The 17,914-nt window shown below is 43.7% G+C and overlaps 1 protein-coding gene across 2 annotated transcripts in view; it reads right to left on the bottom strand.

The window, feature by feature from the left end:
- Window positions 1-17,714, bottom strand: part of add3b (adducin 3 (gamma) b) — a 32,404-nt gene extending 14,690 nt beyond the window's left edge. Inside the window, exons 1-6 of one of the 2 annotated variants that reach the window (XM_083651030.1) lie at window positions 17,577-17,714; window positions 5,726-5,946; window positions 4,181-4,325; window positions 3,231-3,382; window positions 1,467-1,547; window positions 565-714 (exon numbers count right to left, since the gene is read on the bottom strand). In XM_083651030.1, the coding sequence (XP_083507156.1) occupies window positions 565-714; window positions 1,467-1,547; window positions 3,231-3,382; window positions 4,181-4,325; window positions 5,726-5,905 (708 nt within the window). In that variant the 5' untranslated portion in view covers window positions 5,906-5,946; window positions 17,577-17,714. Of the gene's footprint in view, window positions 1-564; window positions 715-1,466; window positions 1,548-3,230; window positions 3,383-4,180; window positions 4,326-5,725; window positions 5,947-6,932; window positions 7,069-17,576 lie in introns of those variants that run through there. The other variant, XM_083651031.1, reaches the window with a different exon arrangement.
- Between the last annotated feature and the right edge of the window lie 200 nt (window positions 17,715-17,914).

Here is a 17,914-nt window from a genome sequence, read left to right as displayed (position 1 = left end):
ACAGTACTTACAGCAGCTGAGGTAGAGTGTGTATATGTGTGTATACAGTACTTACAGCAGCTGGGGTAGAGTGTGTATATGTGTGTTTCCAGTACTTACAGCAGCTGTGGCAGGAGTGTGTATATGTGTATACAGTACTTACAGTGTGTATGTGTATATACAGTACTTACAGCAGCTGTGGCAGGGCTGTGTATACAGTACTTACAGTATGTATGTGTATATACAGTACTTACAGCAGCTGTGGCAGGAGTGTGTATACAGTACTTACAGTGTGTATGTGTATATACAGTACTTACAGCAGCTGTGGCAGGAGTGTGTATATGTGTATACAGTACTTACAGTGTGTATGTGTATATACAGTACTTACAGCAGCTGTGGCAGGAGTGTGTATACAGTACTTACAGTGTGTATGTGTATATACAGTACTTACAGCAGCTGTGGCAGGAGTGTGTATACAGTACTTACAGTGTGTATGTGTATATACAGTACTTACAGCAGCTGTGGCAGGAGTGTGTATATGTGTATACAGTACTTACAGTGTGTATGTGTATATACAGTACTTACAGCAGCTGTGGCTGGAGTGTGTATATGTATGATGCACCTCACATCAGGGCGCATGGCGTAAATAGCGGCATGAGGACTGAAACCAAACCGGTCGATTCCCAGGTCCGTGGAGCCCTGGTCCACCACGTCACCAATCATGTTCACTTTCACCTGAGGAGGGCAGGAAAACAATGTGCTGTGATGGCAGTCAGCTGGTACACGGTTATTATTATTATTATTATTATACATACACTATCTATAATATGTTTGTGTAGGAATTTAAAAATATATATTTTGGGGGGTCTAAAAAATGGGGGCATTTACAAAATTTTGGAGGCACTTAAAAAAAGTAATTATTACTGCATAAAGTTGCTAAAGCGTAGTGTGGACAACAGCGCACTGTTTGTGTGAGTGTGTTCTTCGTCATCTTCTTCTGGCAACCAGCTTGCAGGTGTTGAGCGTGTGTTAGAGATGGAAATTAAATGAATTGAATGAAAATAAAATTATACAAATCACGGGGCAATTTTCCCCCCTGGATCATGGTTTTTAGGGGCATTCTGAGATTTATTGGGGGCATTTTTGCCCTTGCCCCTGGCTAAATTCCTACACGTACAGTATATGCTACACACAAACACCCTATGGCCGCTTTAGAGTCTTCAATTCACCATCTATAAAGCTAGCTATCCATTATTCTCTTCTATTAATGAACAAACCATCAAATCTAAATGACTTTAGATTACGATCTAAATGACTATCTTTACTTTATCTTTACGTATACTCTCTCTGTAACTTATATCCATCTACATTGATGAGCATTTGCTTATGGGAAACACTCATCTATCTATACAGCAAGGGTTCATGACAATGTGTATTTTGCTTCACACACACACACACACACACACACATACAGCCATCGTGCTTACCAAATTTGCTCCTGTAACTTCAGCAAAAGACAGGCCTTGTGGACTGATGAGAACGTGGTCCTGCTCTGTGCTGACACGCACCTGCGGCAAAAGCAGGGATGGAAAAGGAATGAAGGAAACTCCACGCAAACAACATTTATACAACAAGTTATAATTATGTGAAGAGCATATTAAGTCAATGCCAATGATGGGAAATTACTGTAAAATTGATAGTAAACTAAAGAACTGACAATAGAACATCAAAGATTTTGTTCCCTTGTCAACAAGTCCCCCCCACCACAACAGTAATACATTTGTTCCAGCAGGAAGAATTATCTGAAATAATCATACTAAATCATATATAGCATAACAATTCACAAACACTCTACCTCACTGTATAGAACCATAAAGCAAGTGAAAACTCAAAACCGGTACGATCCGTAAGACTCGGACTTGTGAGAAATCTGTGATACTCATCTGTGCTAATAAGATGTGAAATCTGCAACTGCTCCATAAAAAAGTATGACTTCCGTGGAGTTCTTGCAGGGAAATTGGGGATAGGGATATTCCTGGCTCAACACTGATAACACGACTGCAGCAGTTTTCCCCACCAGCATTGTATTCTGGTCGGGGTGGAATAACTTCTGAAACAGCATCAACTGTGGGACACTAAAAACTCTCCGCTGAAACCCTTACTCATGACATTCTTTTAGGTGGGTTAGCAGCTCCTTCAGTCGGGATGACCAACCCCACCTACTCAATGGTAGGGGAAACTCTGCACTGCAGAATAAAGCTCGATTTACTATGAAAAGCTCCAAAAACATTGTGTGGTTAGACTCAATTGACTTTCCATCCATTGTTTTTGGGGCAACTCCCAGTTACACATTTTGATATTAGAATTTTAGCTCTTCAAATTCTGGCTATGCGAGCAATTCATGTTCCTAAAATTCAACTGTTAGTAGACCATAAATAATAACATAATATCATTCTGTCTTTCAGTCTTACAAGAGCTAGAGAACTTAAAGTTAATGTTCACATTAAGATACACAAATTAAAATTCATATTTTATGCCTCCTCCACTCGTGTATATTGTATATATTGGACTGCACTTGCAATGTTGTCATTGTCTTTTGGTTGTTTTCATATTTCTTTATCTCTGAATTATTGACATGACCGCTACGCTGCATAATGACACTAAGGGCCTGTGTCGACCTAGCGTCTTTTCATCAGCTCCGGCGTCTATTTTCAGTTGTTTCCAATGAGGAGAGAGCGTATGCGGGCGCACACGGACGTCTAGAGAAAGTGCGCTGCGCCCTGCGTCTATTTTCACAGTGTTCCGGCGTTTTTGTGCGCCCGACTCCCAGCGCTTCCAGCTGAAAATATTTTAACTTTTCAGAAAGACGCTGGTGTCGGGTGCTCCTTTTCTGGCAACTAATCATGGAGAAACTATCGCAACAGAGACTGAAAGGCTCAATTGTGGGAGCAGATTGGCTAGACACTTAATATTTCTGGTGAGTGTTGACCTAAATCACTGTATGTGTCTTGTTTGCTAATGTTAGCTGTCAGCTATCAAGCTACTACCGCACTAAACTAACGTTAGTTTCAGACTGCTTCCTTGTATAGTGTGCGCTGAGATCAGCGCTCCCCAGCGTACTTCCAGCGTTTAACGGTCGGAAAAAGACGCTAGATGGACACACGGCCTAAGACTAATTCCTCGTATGTAATCGTGCATACTGTGTGGCTATAAAAGTGCTTGTGATTGTGATGAAGTTGCACTCCACTCACGGTGATGTAGGAGCTTGTCAGAGGAGCCCAGTTGAAGAGGTCGACCAGCCTGTAGAGGCTGGCCAGCTTACAGCGACTCTGTTTCTCTCCTTTGACACAGAACGGAGAGTCCATGCCGTACAAGTCGTTGACTGGACTCACCATCCCTAAGCCTGGCACAAAACACACCAAGCAAGAACACAACCATCTCAACAAGCGGCTTGCTACGCATTAACAACATTACATTATGATTTTTTTTTTCCTTTTTTGTTGCTGACTCGTTTACAGTATGTTTACATGGTGTTTCTCTCTGTGTTTCTGCCCTAAAGTGTTTGTTATGTAAAAAGGCCAACGTATAAAATTAGAACATCGCTGGGAGCTTGAGTGTGCACAGCTGAATCGCAAAAACAGCTTTTCTCAGAAGTTCTAAGAAGAAGCTTCGGGGTATTTTTGGACCGTAATACCATATAAGGGCGTTCAACGGAACAGGCCCCGCTATGTTTTATGGCCACTTTAGCTTTATAAAAGAGCAGGTCTGCCTCAATGACTTCAAGTCATTTACTACGGCCGCCATGTTTTGATTTTCCACACAGTAACAGTTTCGACAGTTAAACTTTTGGAAAAGGGATATTTTGAACCCCAGGGCGCTGTGACCTCCGCTGAAACACGGAGGGTAACATAATTGACGCAGCAGACAGCTGTCATTCATTATTGGGGCCGGTCATGTGGGCCGCTTAATAGAAACATTCAAGATGGAGAATGCTGTCAACAAGCTTTCTGCCTTTCCGCTGTTTCGGTGTTTCTCAATGTCACGAGAGTCTGAGAAGTTCAGCTTTTTCACAATCAAGATATTCACTCAGGCTGCGTAATGCAAACCGACAGAGAGAGGACATGCGGAATGACAATCAGACACAAAGAAAACATTCACACACACACGCATCCCCCCCCCCCACACACACAGGGCTACTCACTGATGGGGGAAGTCAGGGGGCCGGCCCCTCCCACAGTGCTGGCCATGATCAGGTCAGCTATCTGCCTCAGAGCCAGCAGACCTGTGGGGTTGTTGCCCTTCGTCACCTGATCCTGGATCAGCCCTTCCAGCTCGTCTTTAAACACCTGTAAAGAAAAGGCAGATTATGCGGCTCATAAGTATGTTAAATAAAACAGTCCAAGAGAAACATCCCACAATCCTCCATCTCTAAACATCCTGGGGACACACAGCACAGACAGGCTTTTCCTAAACAGTCCCTCCATAATAGCCTGATTGACTTCACTCTTTGTCTTGCATTCATCCGCTGAGCGACAACTCGGTGAGGACAGAGGGGGAGAGGCGAAGACAGGACAGGACCGGACAGGACAGGACAGGACAGGACCGGACAGGACAGGACCGGACAGGGGGAAGAAGAACACATTACCCTGGTAGCTCATGTGTAGCCAACCCTAACCTTGACCTAGTTCCAACACCTTCTCGGGGATCTGTCAGGGAGCACCGCGGGCTTATTACGAGTTTACACAAATCACCAAAGACCATCAAAAACCTCTTTGTCTGTGTGTGAAAAGAGCTGACCAGAGGGGGGGAGAGAGATGTATTAAGCTCGACTATCTAAAGCCACTTGTATGCGTCAGAGTGGCTTGTGAATCTTGTGTATCCCTTCCAGTGAAACAGCACTATTCTCTGTGTGCCGCGGCTACGCGCCAGCATTCTGCCTCATCTTACCACGGTTCCCATGGCGACCAGATAAGTTCCACTTGTTGGAGGCCGGTTATGCAATCGCAGCGGAGTGTGGGCTCATCTTATTTCAGTGCACTCCATGTGTTCACTGCACTGCTCAATTCCTTATCCTTCTGCTTTACGTTATATTGTATATTGTATAATTTGACATTATATTCTGATTCAGGCCCAATCCCCTCAAATTCAAGGACCTAACTGGGCATAGTTTGAGACACGGATCAAGGTTAATGACAGAACTCTGATCATTTATATAATGAGAACTAGCAGGCTTCACCCATATGTGTATATGAAAAAATTTTAAAGAAGCAAAACACTGCAAACCAGCATAGGAAATTGTAGAGAATATCCATTTCCATTTGACCTCTGAATATATTTGTTTAGTATGCTTCAGCGGTAATAACGTTGGTAAATATTTGTAAGACACCAAAAGATGCATATGAGATTCAATCTGATGTGTCAATATATTAACAGACAGCAGGGGGATTTGGGCTGTTTATCTCACTCTGACAGCAGTACATTCCATCACTGATGATTATCGCTGAACAACCGCTATTTGTTGATGAGCTTGGACAAGGCCAATACGCCTATTCTAACAAGTCAACCGGCTGCTAAACCTATGCCTGGTAGAAACACTGCTGAGTGGATGAAATGGCCTTCACATAAACAAGGGAGGAATTGAGTGAACTACAAAGGTTATAATATCACTCCGGCCCTAAAAGGAGCGTCCATTACTCAAGAGACACTGAAAGCTAACGGCCGGGGGCGCACCCTGCGAGATACATACGGGACTCTGGAGGATCTGGGTCACCCTCTTCTTCTGCCCCATCATGGTGAAGTCCTGCCTGAGGTCCGGGGACATGTCGTCGCGGTCCACGCGCTCAGAGCAGCGCGGCTCCTTGGAGTCGCTGCTGGACAGCGACAGGGTCATGGACCCCGCCGCCCGCCTGACCTCCACCAGACTCATGAGGGATTCTCTTCAAGATGCTCACGCTTCCCTCTGGAAACCTGCAAAGATGGAGGGGTGGAGAGGTTAGAGCTTTTAGTTCACTAATAACCACGCTGTCAAGGCAACGCGTGTCAGAGTGCCAAAACAACAGATATGGGCGCACAGTGGTGACTCATGTCATTACAGGGATGGATGGAGACAATGAGTGGAGAGATAGTTTCGTATTATCGAGGTTTTTCTGTGACCTGCGAAAGGATATTTCAGCCATATCTGCTGCAGTGTGTGCACATACAGTATTAGCCTCAGACTACGGTAGGCCTACTCAATATTGAATACCGGTAGTCAAATTCTGAAATGAGGGTTAACAATAATGTAAGTGATTTTGCTACACTGTAATAACACAGTGGTATCTTACCGACCCCCCCCCCCCCCCTTCCCCACACACACACACACAGTCTCACACACACACACACACACACACACACACACACACACACACACACACACACACACAAGGCTCCAGCTGAGAGAGTTGGGGATGAAAGCAGCAACAATGTAGCTACTTCTACTGTCCAGCCAAAAGCCATAAAGAAAGTCAACAGACAACAACAGTTGGCCTCATGCAAATCAACTGATTTGAATAGCTGTTAATAGCACCTCTTACCTTTGGGGGAGGGGGGTGGCTGAGAGAGTAGGAGGGTTACATGAGTTGATCTCTTCTGTAAATACTTCTAACCTCTACGAACAGAAAACTAACGCTAAATGCAAAGCCAGGAGCCAGCCGACAAGGCATGAATAAGTTGTGTATGTTTTCACTTTCATTCGTCCTCCTGGAACTCAGTATATATAGCAGGCTAACGTACACTGCATCAAATTACAATGTTAAAGTCGTGAAGTTACACTATGCAGATTGACGCGGGGGACTTTTTGAGACTTGAAATACAGTTTGCGCTAGTATTAGCATCGCTCCAAAAACAAACACAACACGGACAATAGTAGGCTAATACAGTAGGGAAAACCTAGCCTACTGTATGTGAAATTTTACCTGAAAGAAACCACTCAGTTCGTGAATTAACTGCCTCCAGACGATGTCGAATCTGCTGGGTATAGGCTCCAGAAATAAGAAACAAATGTACAAACCAGCCGTAATGTGTTATTATTCCCAATTCGGATACATTGTGAAATCCTGCAGCAGCGCGCAACTTGGCGCTTCTACACGCTGCATGTGTGTGTGTGGGGGGTGTGTGTGTGTGTGTGTGAGAGAGAGAGAGAGAGAGAGAGAGAGAGAGAGAGAGAGATAGAGAGAGAGAGAGAGAGAGAGAGAGAGAGAGAGAGAGAGGAGAGAGAGAGAGAGAGAGAGAGAGAGAGAGAGAGAGAGTGCATGGACTGGAGGAGGGTTTGTGTGTGTGGGAAAAAGGAAAAAGTGACCATGTGACCCAACTATCCACCCACCACAGGCCTTCTGCCGAATTTAGCGGGACAAAGGAATGGACATTAGCTTCAGGCTCTCCCTAACCAGAAATCACTGTAATATTCATAACGATCTGTGCTGTGATAGCCTACTGTGGTATTTCATCTCATGTGGAAGCCCTGTGATATTCTATCCCTACTACAGGAACTTATTATAGGACTACAGTTGTGAGGATGTAACAAGGGTTTTGATGTTTTGAGGAGGAAAGTGACTTGCATCAGATGTGAATTTCCCTCTCCTCGTGAAAGCTGTGGCCCAGAATTACCAAAACAGAGCACTTCAAAGCCAGGACAAGTGCCTTCTAACCATAGCGCCCCCGTCTGGCAGTGTCAGGTAAAGTGCTCTCCTCTGTCAGTGAAGAGGTGAGTGTGCAGCCAACAGATGTGTTCTAAAACATATAGGATGTTTGCTGGCAGAAAGCAATGCAACACAGATGTGGAGGAGAGACTGCCTGGTTTCTGCCTCGTTCATTCGCAATTGAGGGCAATCTCAAACTTAAAGGAACACTCCGCCCATTTTCAACCAGCTTTGTATCATTAGAACATCAGTAGTATATCAGAAAACTGTAAACGGTTTTGAAGTCTGTCATTTAATTTGACAGTTATTGAGTGTTAAAGTGTGGACCAGTGACATCACTGGTCCACACTAACTCAAATTAATAACTCATTAACTCAAATCAACTCTCAAACTGTAAACGGTTTTGAAGTCATTCATCTAGTTTGACAGTTATTGAGAGTTGATTTGAGTTAATGAGTTATTCATTTGAGTTAGTGTGGACCTTAACACTCAATAACTGTCAAATTAAATGACAGACTTAAAAACCGTTTACAGTTTTCTGATATACTACTGATGTTCTAATGATACAAAGCTGGTTGAAAATGGGCGGAGTGTTCCTTTAAGCTAGAATAATATGTGCCCAAGTTATAAATGAATAAATATTAAATTGAGCCGATATATAAATGTATACATTTCAGTTGACAGTCTAAGCTGAACTGTATCAGGTGTAATATGAAGTCATTTATCCACCACGCACACACGCAGAGAGAGAGAGAGAGAAAGAGACAGAAAGAGACAAACTACTTTTTTCCCAGTTTCTTGGTCAAAATGACCATTGATGAATTTCCTTGGTTTAGCTTTCTAGGAAAAGCCTAGAGCCCAAGTTGCAGCTATAATGAACAATTTAATGATAAAGAAAGCTACAGCTAATGAAATCTGCTGCTCGCACACTGTTTTTGTCCAAGCGAATTAAATTGGCTCTATCGCTGTGGCCGGGATAAGATCGAGAGCAAAGCGAATGCAAAGTGGCGCACATTTACTGTGTGAAGAGCAGGGGGCCGCTCCGTCTCTCCAGAGAGCCTTGTGGCAATATTCAAATCTCTTCCACATTCTAAACGCTCAACAGTCAATGCAGCTATGGCCGTTTCTCATGCGCCAGCCCACATATCACTCACACACACACACACACACACACACACACACACACACACACACACACACACACACACACACACACACGCACACGCACGCACATATCTGGGTTTTTTTGGGGGGGAGAGACAGAGAGGGATTGGATCACTGACTGACATAACAATTCCAGGAAACAGAGTGGAGTCTGGGAGGCGGAGCAGATATGTGGACATATGGGGTCGATGTAATGAGAAGCAGAACCCTCTCACCGCGGAGCTGTGTGACCCCTCAACTCCCCATGGTTACCCTGAAACCCTGCCTGCCTGCTCTGGCACAGAAACCACATACACACACACACACACACACCTATATATATTATGCACAAACACACGCATATACACAAATACGAACGCACATATGCATAAATACAGGCAGCGCGCAACATCCTCCCACCCACAGCCCCCGCATTCTGGCCGCTGACTCTCCAAGCAGGGCAGTCTATCTTGGACGCATTGAGCAAATGTCAGATGTTATTAGCAGAAAGCTCCATTCCGAGAGACTGCTGGTGAGGATATCGATGCCCACAGATAAAAGCACACCTCTGTCTTGTCACTAACCCGCTGGAGGAGATCTCTTCCAGACACAAACACTCAAACACCGCCTGGATCAATCCATCCCAAAACATTTAGAATATAGAAATATCATCTTGTGCATTATTAGTCTTCCAGGGATAGATCTGAGAGATACCGCTGTAAAAAGATATTTATTGATGCAGTAACCCAAGCAAAAACTTGCACATGACAGCTTGACAGAGAAAACCCTAAGAAATAATGATGTGAAAATGATTACAGTTGACGATTAGACTGGATCTCTGGTTCCTTCAAGAAAAGGAAGGAGGAAGGAGGTACTGCACTGTACGAGACGAGCAATTTGCAGAGCCAGAGTGACGTGTGGACCGTCATCTTCATTGTGCTTTTGTGTGTCTGGCCTGACCCTGAATCATCTGATTCGTTGTGCGTCACATGCTTATTTTCTCAATTCTTGTGCAATTTCCCTCACAAGCCGAGTCTGCCTTCCTCACAAAATGGTTCTTATTTTCTCCAACCACCCCCTTCAACAATAGTGAATGCGTCACATGGAGCGTTGCTACAAACTAGACGTTGTGTCTCTTGGCGTCTGTGTTTTGGTGCAACCCGCTCTCATGGGAGCTCATGAAATAGTATCAAAATTGTAATCTATCTAATTGTAATGTATAGATTTGTCTACATGGATTTTTAGCTGTGACCAGCAGCTCTATAAGGCTACGTCCACACAGCCATCCTTAGTGCTTGAATCTAATCTTTTCCCCCCTAAGTGACTCAGGTCAGTCTTTTTCATGACTGTGTGAACAGTACAAGTCACATTGAAAGTTACTTTTTTAAAGATGACCTGGGCTACTTTCAAATGTGGAAAAACATCAGATTCAAATCTGATGTTTTGGAATGTGACTCCGGTGTGAACAGACATCTGGCCCATATCTGACTTAATGCTTCAATGTGACTTTTACGTCATTCCAGAGCGACATTCGTCACTATTCTGCACTGGTGGGAGGAGGGAGGACCAAGCGGGCAGATTGTGATTACAAACATGGAGGACAGCTGCGAGGGAGCTAATCAGTGGAGGGACAGTGAGGTTTTAGACCTTATAAGTATTAGCAAGAAGTAGCAGCTATTGCTCCACAGAAAGCCATTATTAAAATTTTGGCTCTCTTTCTCCTCTTCCTCGCTATCATCTGCTCCTGTATTCGCTGGCTTCAACTGCACAATAACTTGTAAATTAAACTGTAAACAACAGATGAAACAACATCGTCAGCTACCACCATGTTTACTGCTGTCTTCTTCCGGGTTTACGTAGAACAGCAGTGTGCTGCGTGTGATGTTATTGTTGTTCTTCTGCGCATGCGGGTTACTTCAGGGCCGTGACCTGTTTACACTGGAGTCTGATATGGGCCACTTTTAAAAAGTCTGTGTGAACAGCCACACACAAAATCAGATGTGAGCAACAAATCAGATTCAAGCACTAAGGTTTGCTGTATGAACGTAGCCTGAGTCACTCTGTCGGTTGGTCAGTCCACAAAAAGTTCACCACCTTTTAGCAGGCACAGTTTTCGCCCTAGAGGGCTGCAATTTGGCATGGAGGTCAAATGTGTGTGTGTGTGTGTGTGTGTGTGGGGGGCATTTCAAAATCCAGGGTGGCAGAGGCAGAGTAAGGTGGGCTGACCCTGCCATCCTGCATTTAGGCAAATGTGGTCACAGCTATTGCGAATTCGCGTTTTTGTTGTTGTTGCATGACTTTCAAACTAATGTATTTCAATTGGAAGTATCTTTCGTGGATGCAACACGTTTTTTCTTGTCAGTAGAGACAATAGATACAGTCGGTCTGTGTGTGGGAACGCCCACAAAATGTTACTACGGCTGGCGCGCGAGACTAGACGGTGGGGTAAAAACCCCCATATACTGTATAACTCAATGGGCTGACTCACCAAAGGACGGTGCTGCGGCTCTACACTACAGGATTGGGGATTTAAAAGCAGGTACATAGACGTCTGTTCAGATGTTACTGTTCACTCCGGGGGTTGAATCCCTGATCCTGTCTGCCAAAATGCAAAATCTGCTGCATTGGAAGAAGGTGAGGATTTACCCCACGCTGAGCCATTGAACACGCGTCTATGACGAGACACTGACTGAATCTATAGTGTGACACTGAAATAAAATGGTGGTCAGAAAAGAGCTAGTAAACTCTGCTAGCCACACTGTGCTCTGCTAGCCACACTGCGCTCTCAACTGCGATGGGACAAGAGACTGGATGGTGTTTTGGAATAGTCAATGTCCAAATGGCTGTCACTAATGAGAGTCACTACTGGAACAGTCGAGCTCCCCCTGGCCCACAGTGCAAAAGTTGTAACTCATGACTCACTGACTGTGCAGAACTTGAAATAGAGTGAGGATGGTAAAAATGTACAAAAATACATTTGAATTATAAAGTAGGAGGAGGGAAAAGAAAACACCCCACATTTTTTTCTGTTCAATATTTTATTTTTCAATGCTTTTCAGAAGAACACAAGAACAAAATTGAACAGTCTCAGACAGGAAAAAGAGAGAGAGAAAAAAGAAAAGGTATACATACATACACTACATTACGTGTTATTACCAGCTGCGTGAGCTGCTTATTTGCTTTCCAGAGATGTTTTGCATAAGATCCCACACAAGGTGTCCATGAGAAACCGGCCGGGCGAGTCACCTGTCGCCCCTAGCGTCATCAAGGTAGGCCAGAAACGGGTCCCAGATAGCCGAAAATCTCTCAAGTGATTTAGACCTCAGGAACTTGAGTCTCTCCATCCGCACAACTGAGGTCCATCAGCCACCGCTGAAAGGAGGGTGGAGAGAGGGACTTCCATTCCTTCAGTATGAGTCTCTTGGCGACAGTCGTCCCTTGTGACAGAGACTGTTGCACAGCCGAAGGGAGGAGCAGAGAGGTTTCCGAGCAGCCGAAGATGGCGAGTTCCGCTTCCGGCTGAAGGGTTATTTTATAGGCCTTAGAGTACTCGTCAAATATTTTGGCCCAGAATCCGGATAGTGAAGGGCAAAACCAAAAAGCATGGGACAGTGTGCCCTCCGACACCCGACACCTATCATATAGTGGTGAGACAGAAGGATAAATCTTGTGTAAACTATGCTTGGAATAATGAAGACAGTGAACGACTTTAAATGGGATCAACTCGTTCCGAGCGCTGCCTGAGTTGAAAAGTAGCCTAAAGCTGTTTGAAGGCGGCAGAGCTGTAGACTAGCACATGCTAGTTTGACCTGACAGTGAGAAGTTTCACCGACAGGACGTAGCTATTCCCACCAGTTCCCCACCCCCGGAACAGACTGACCAGAGGAGGCAAGTGCAAGTGCAGCGGCCGACCAGGACTCATACCCCACCGGCTTCCCACACGCAGACACGGCCAATTGTGTCTGTATAGGAACGTCGGACCAAGCGTGAAGTAGCGCTACCCGGGAATTGAACCCGGGTCTTCACGGTGCATGGATGCTTTTACCTCTACACTACCCAGACGCCCCTTCAAGGTATGCAAGAGTGAGAGCAGCCTGAAGGCATCAGTGATGTGGAGGATGGGAAGCTGGAGGCAGCAGTTGGAAACCCTGAGACATCAGCACAAAGTGGCAAAGCAGCCTCTGGCGCTTCACCAGGCTGTGAGGAAACAGCCTGACAGCGTGCAGCCACCTGTTACACAGTGGATTCTCCCCTGCCTGCACAGCCAGGCTACTAATAAAGTGTGGCCCAATAATAATCTGTAAGTGGGAATAGGAAAACACATTCGTGAATAGAACAACAACCTTTTATAAAATCATTGTGCAATGTAATTTTTTATTATTAATCGATTAAAGACATTGACCTATTTAATTTAAAGGAACAGTTAATCCAAAAATGAAAATTCTGTCATCGTCTACTCATCCTCATGCCTGTTGAAACACAGCAGAAGTTTGTCCATATAAGTCAAGTTTATTTGTATAGCACCTTTATATATAACACGCAGCGACACAGGGAGGTTGCCAGCACAACTCGAGAGATAACCAGTCACTCACTGAGGGTGAGTAGATGATGACAGTTTTCATTTTTAGGTGAACTGTTCCTTTAATCTATCTATTAATTAATCAATAATAATCAGTACAGTGGCACAGAAAATGTTCCAGACATAAAAATCATGCAGTATAACTATTATTATGCAGCAAGTGCTTTCTTGGGCTCATCATATTGTAATATATTTTTGATAGTTTGGGCTTTTTTATTGTCAGGTCATAAATAGTAATTGCACACCATTCTTTTAGCTAATTTGAGCATCAGCATCAGCATTGCTCTTATGACATCACTGATGATGTCACAATGTCCATGACATCATCAGTGATCTCACAATGCACCATTGCTCAAGTGACATCACTGATGACATCACTTCCGGGACAAAATTGAAACAGAGAACATTGCCCACATGCTCCCTTTTATAATAGATAGAGATTTGTCTTAAAACATTGACAGACACTTGTCTTACAACCATAAAACACCCTTAAGAGTCTCCACTCGACTCAACTCACCACAAACCCAACCACCAAGTGCGGTGCGACAAAAAAATTCTAGACCAATCTGCTCTCAGTGAATTGGTGTTAATGGGAAAATTACATTAAAACCATCTATGGTTTATGTGGACCCCATTGGCCTTTCCTAAGGCCCGCCCCTTTTTGCTATGTGCTCCAATAACAGTTGCGTAAAAACAGTTGAGCAAGCTCTGGATTGGATTGGATTTAGAATCGGTCAATTATACCTAAGTTGATAATAGTAGTTTTTAGAATGGGGGTTTTCAAAGTCTGAGACTGTGGGCCTCCCCCCAGACAAAGTTTGGAAAAAGGCGCCTCTCACTCAATTCCTGGAGGCCTATTGGATGATGATTATGTTATTTAATCCCATAGACACGCAGCAATTGAGCCAAGATAGCCTGATATTGCTGTTTGGCATACAAGACTACACCAAATACATGGCATTTATGTATCTCTGAACTACCTTTAACCAAATCACACACATTTAGGCTATTCTATGTGGTCTGCTTTTGATAACTAACGTAATAACTAATGTAATATTCTTTTCACTTCCATTCACTGAGCCTCCCCTGAAACTGCTTGGAGCCCCCCTGGGGGAGGCCTGCCTCACACTTTGAAAATCTCTTGTTTTAGACAATCATCCAGGTACTCTGTGACCTATTTGAGATATGAAACATGGATAATGTGAACAAGTAGAAAAAAATAGATTGTTTCCATGATAAAAGCATATGCAAATTATTCACATTGAATTCTTCGAGAGAGAGAGAGAAAGCAACAACCTTTTTTTCAGGTCTATACTCTGTACCAGCTCAGTTGCTATGGTAACAGTGCTTACGCACGCTGTCTGTGTCTGAGGCAAAATTAGGAGTGTGAATGAGTGAGGTTTAACGTCTATTTTTGCAGACCAGCGGGTGTGTTTTTTCCCTACTGACCAGTTTATCTTCATCTAAACATTGTCAGTCGTTGATTTAAGCCAGAAAATGATATAAGAAACAGAGGGAAAGAGATGGGGAGAAAAAGAGGAGAGATTGTGTACAGTGACAGCGAGTGTACCATCCAGTGCTATACTCCATAATAACAAGGCTTCCAGCACGAGCAAATCCAACCAGGAGGTGAACATAATGATCTTCTCATCAGGGAGAAAACACTGGTTGTGTTGCCCCTTTGACTGATCATTCTTCCTTGTCATGAGAGCACAAGGGTCAAAGTTCATCATATTTCCTCATTAGCCGAAGCTCTGTGGATTTCCTCAACTACTTCAACATTGAAAGCACAACTGTTTCCCTTCCCACTGCAGTAGTGTATGAAATATATCGGCATAACACTTAAAGAGTTGTGTCGGCCCGCCCCCACATATCAACGTCTGCCAATTATGCTTTGGCCGCTGAGTTGGGTGGGTGGGGGTTTGGGGGGCTGTGTGTGTGTGTGGGGGGTTGCACCATTTCTTTTTTATCAGCTCAGTGACCCTTGACCCTGAGCCCAAGCTAAATGATACCAACTGTTGGGAGCCAGATGACAGCACAGTAGTCTGGGAAGCATCACTTGTGTTTAATGCCGAAAACTATTAAGAGTTACAGATATATTTAAGTCATTTCACCAGCCATCATCATCTCAACTCAGCTCCACAAAGTAAAAACGTCCCTCACCAAAAACCTGAATGAGAATATTCAAAGAGCATTTTGGACAAGTTGAGACAGACATTTGAGACATCAGTTCAATTCTCTCAACATTCACAGGCATGTTGTCTTTGGGATATACCGTAATCTTATATAAGATATCCTATCATCTTCACACCTTGTGCCTGTGAATGTGCTTTTCTCCAGTGGTTTTGTTAGAATATAATGAAATGGGTGTAATCCTGTAAGAAATGCTGCCTTACTGTATATGAGAGATGCTTCCTGCCTTCACGGTCATTTGGCCAATTTAGATGATTGATTGGAGAGCACTTAATTGTCCGCACTATCAAATGGCTGAGCATGGTCTATTTCTGAAACACAATTAAAAGATATTGAGCGCAGAAGAGTTTAATTGCATTCTCTTTGGCTTTAGAACCAAGAGGCTTACCACTGTTTGGTCTTTTAAGTATACATTCAAATAGACATTTACATGAACCCTTTTGCATCAACCTATAGGAGAGAGATGGGGGGAAAAAAAAAACTTTGACCAGATTTTTAGTTTTATTTCTGTTGCTGCAAAACATACGCACTGTTTTTGAAAACTTCACACGGTATAATTTCAATCCACAACCTGCTAAAAATGGTGCTGCTACACTCCCACAGCACGGTGGGTGGCGACAACAGAGGCCACTTTGAACCTGGAACAATTTACATTGTTACAGTTGGAACGGTGCCTTCACAGCTTTAGGATGTAGGACTGCATCAGCGCGCACACACACACACACACACACACACATGCAGGCACGCACACACTACACACACACACACACACGCACACACACACACACACACACACACATGCAGGCACGCACACACTACACACACACACACATGCACACACACATACATACACACACACACCCTGCAATCGTCTGGGAAGAGAACGGGGTTTGTTTATCTAAGTGGAGGAGTTGGCTAGCCTCGCTGTGGTTGTCTTTGGATGGCCTCCATGTTGGAGCTCAGTGTCTAAGGTGCGGTTCTCTTTAGCCCAGCACTGAGGTAGAGGGTCTGGCCGACAGAGTCTGACTCCTGCTGCTAAGTTATCACAATTCAAACCACAACCAGATTGAGAGGGTGAATTGAAAATAAATTGAGTGGGAGAATGCTCTCTGTTTAGAAAACTGCGTAGTGAAGCTGTAAAAACCCTGAGAACGAAACCAGACGGCTGACATTTACCATCAACAGAAAAACTAATTTTACTTTTATGATTTTATTTACTGGAGTGAAAGTGAAAATGTGAAGAATGTGAAAATTATTAATGAAATCAGTTTAATAGTTTGATGGACACAAAACATGTGGAATTGATGATATCCTAAAAGTTAATCTAACATAAAAAGAAAACAGCAATAACCTCTTACATGGGCGAAAGGGTTTGGGAGTCATGATCCACATTTTCAGTTTTATGGGTGTCTATAACTCACAATGTGGGACGCAAGGATTATGAAATCCAGTGCTGCTCCAACCCATCTAAAATCAACAAATGCTTGTTCAGAGTTCTACAGGGTGACGTTCATTGAAAGCAGCTGTTCGAAAGCCGCTGCAGCTGCAGTTGCCAAAAGCCTATAGAGACGCAGATGGGCCACTCAAGCTAGGAAGATGTACTATATATTATAAGCGCTAGCAAGATCTTGACAACACTGTAAAAACGAATGGAGACCATCAAGGCTACATGCGCAACAGTCAAATGCATGACATTCTCACTTGGCTGCATTCTACCTAAATACTGTATATTATACAGAGGGGAACCATTTATTCTGATATATTATATCTATTTTTTTTAAAGTATGAAAGCCTGTTCCCAACAAATTCCATTCTGATGGACCTTAAATTGTTCTTGATCTGCTATCAGTGCATTTAAAATAACATCTCGCTCTCCAAAAGTTTCCAAGCCGATAGATCCTGATTGCACAGTGCCAAATAACTGACTTTGCTTTGATCTTCAGAACTTCAAGCACCAGCGCATGCCTGCCACGATAGATTAAAAAAAATTAAAGAATAAAACTTACAATGTCTGTGGATAGCCTCTTTTCCTGAAGGAGAGATTTTCTTCACGTCTTAGTTCAAACTCCCACGGTTCCACCAGTAGATCAGCTGTTTACATTATCACTTTGAAAAGGGTCATCTGGTGCGTTCCTCTGATCTCCTCTACTCCCTCGGCTCCTCGCTGACAGGGGGCTGCCTAGTTTCACAGCAGAGTTGGAGAAAAGCAAGAAAACTTGTCAGAGGAGCTTGTGGAGAGCAAGCTACTACATGGGACTGGTCTGTACTGAAAAAAAGAAATGGGAGGGGCCACACCTCCACCCCCACAAAACACACACTAAGTATCTTATATATACACCTAGAA

This window comes from Poromitra crassiceps, assembly GCF_964638095.1.
Source record: "Poromitra crassiceps genome assembly, chromosome: 14".
Classification (NCBI taxonomy): domain Eukaryota; kingdom Metazoa; phylum Chordata; class Actinopteri; order Beryciformes; family Melamphaidae; genus Poromitra; species Poromitra crassiceps.
Note: the sequence above shows the minus strand (reverse complement) of the source record. Positions and strands in the feature narration are given on the sequence as shown.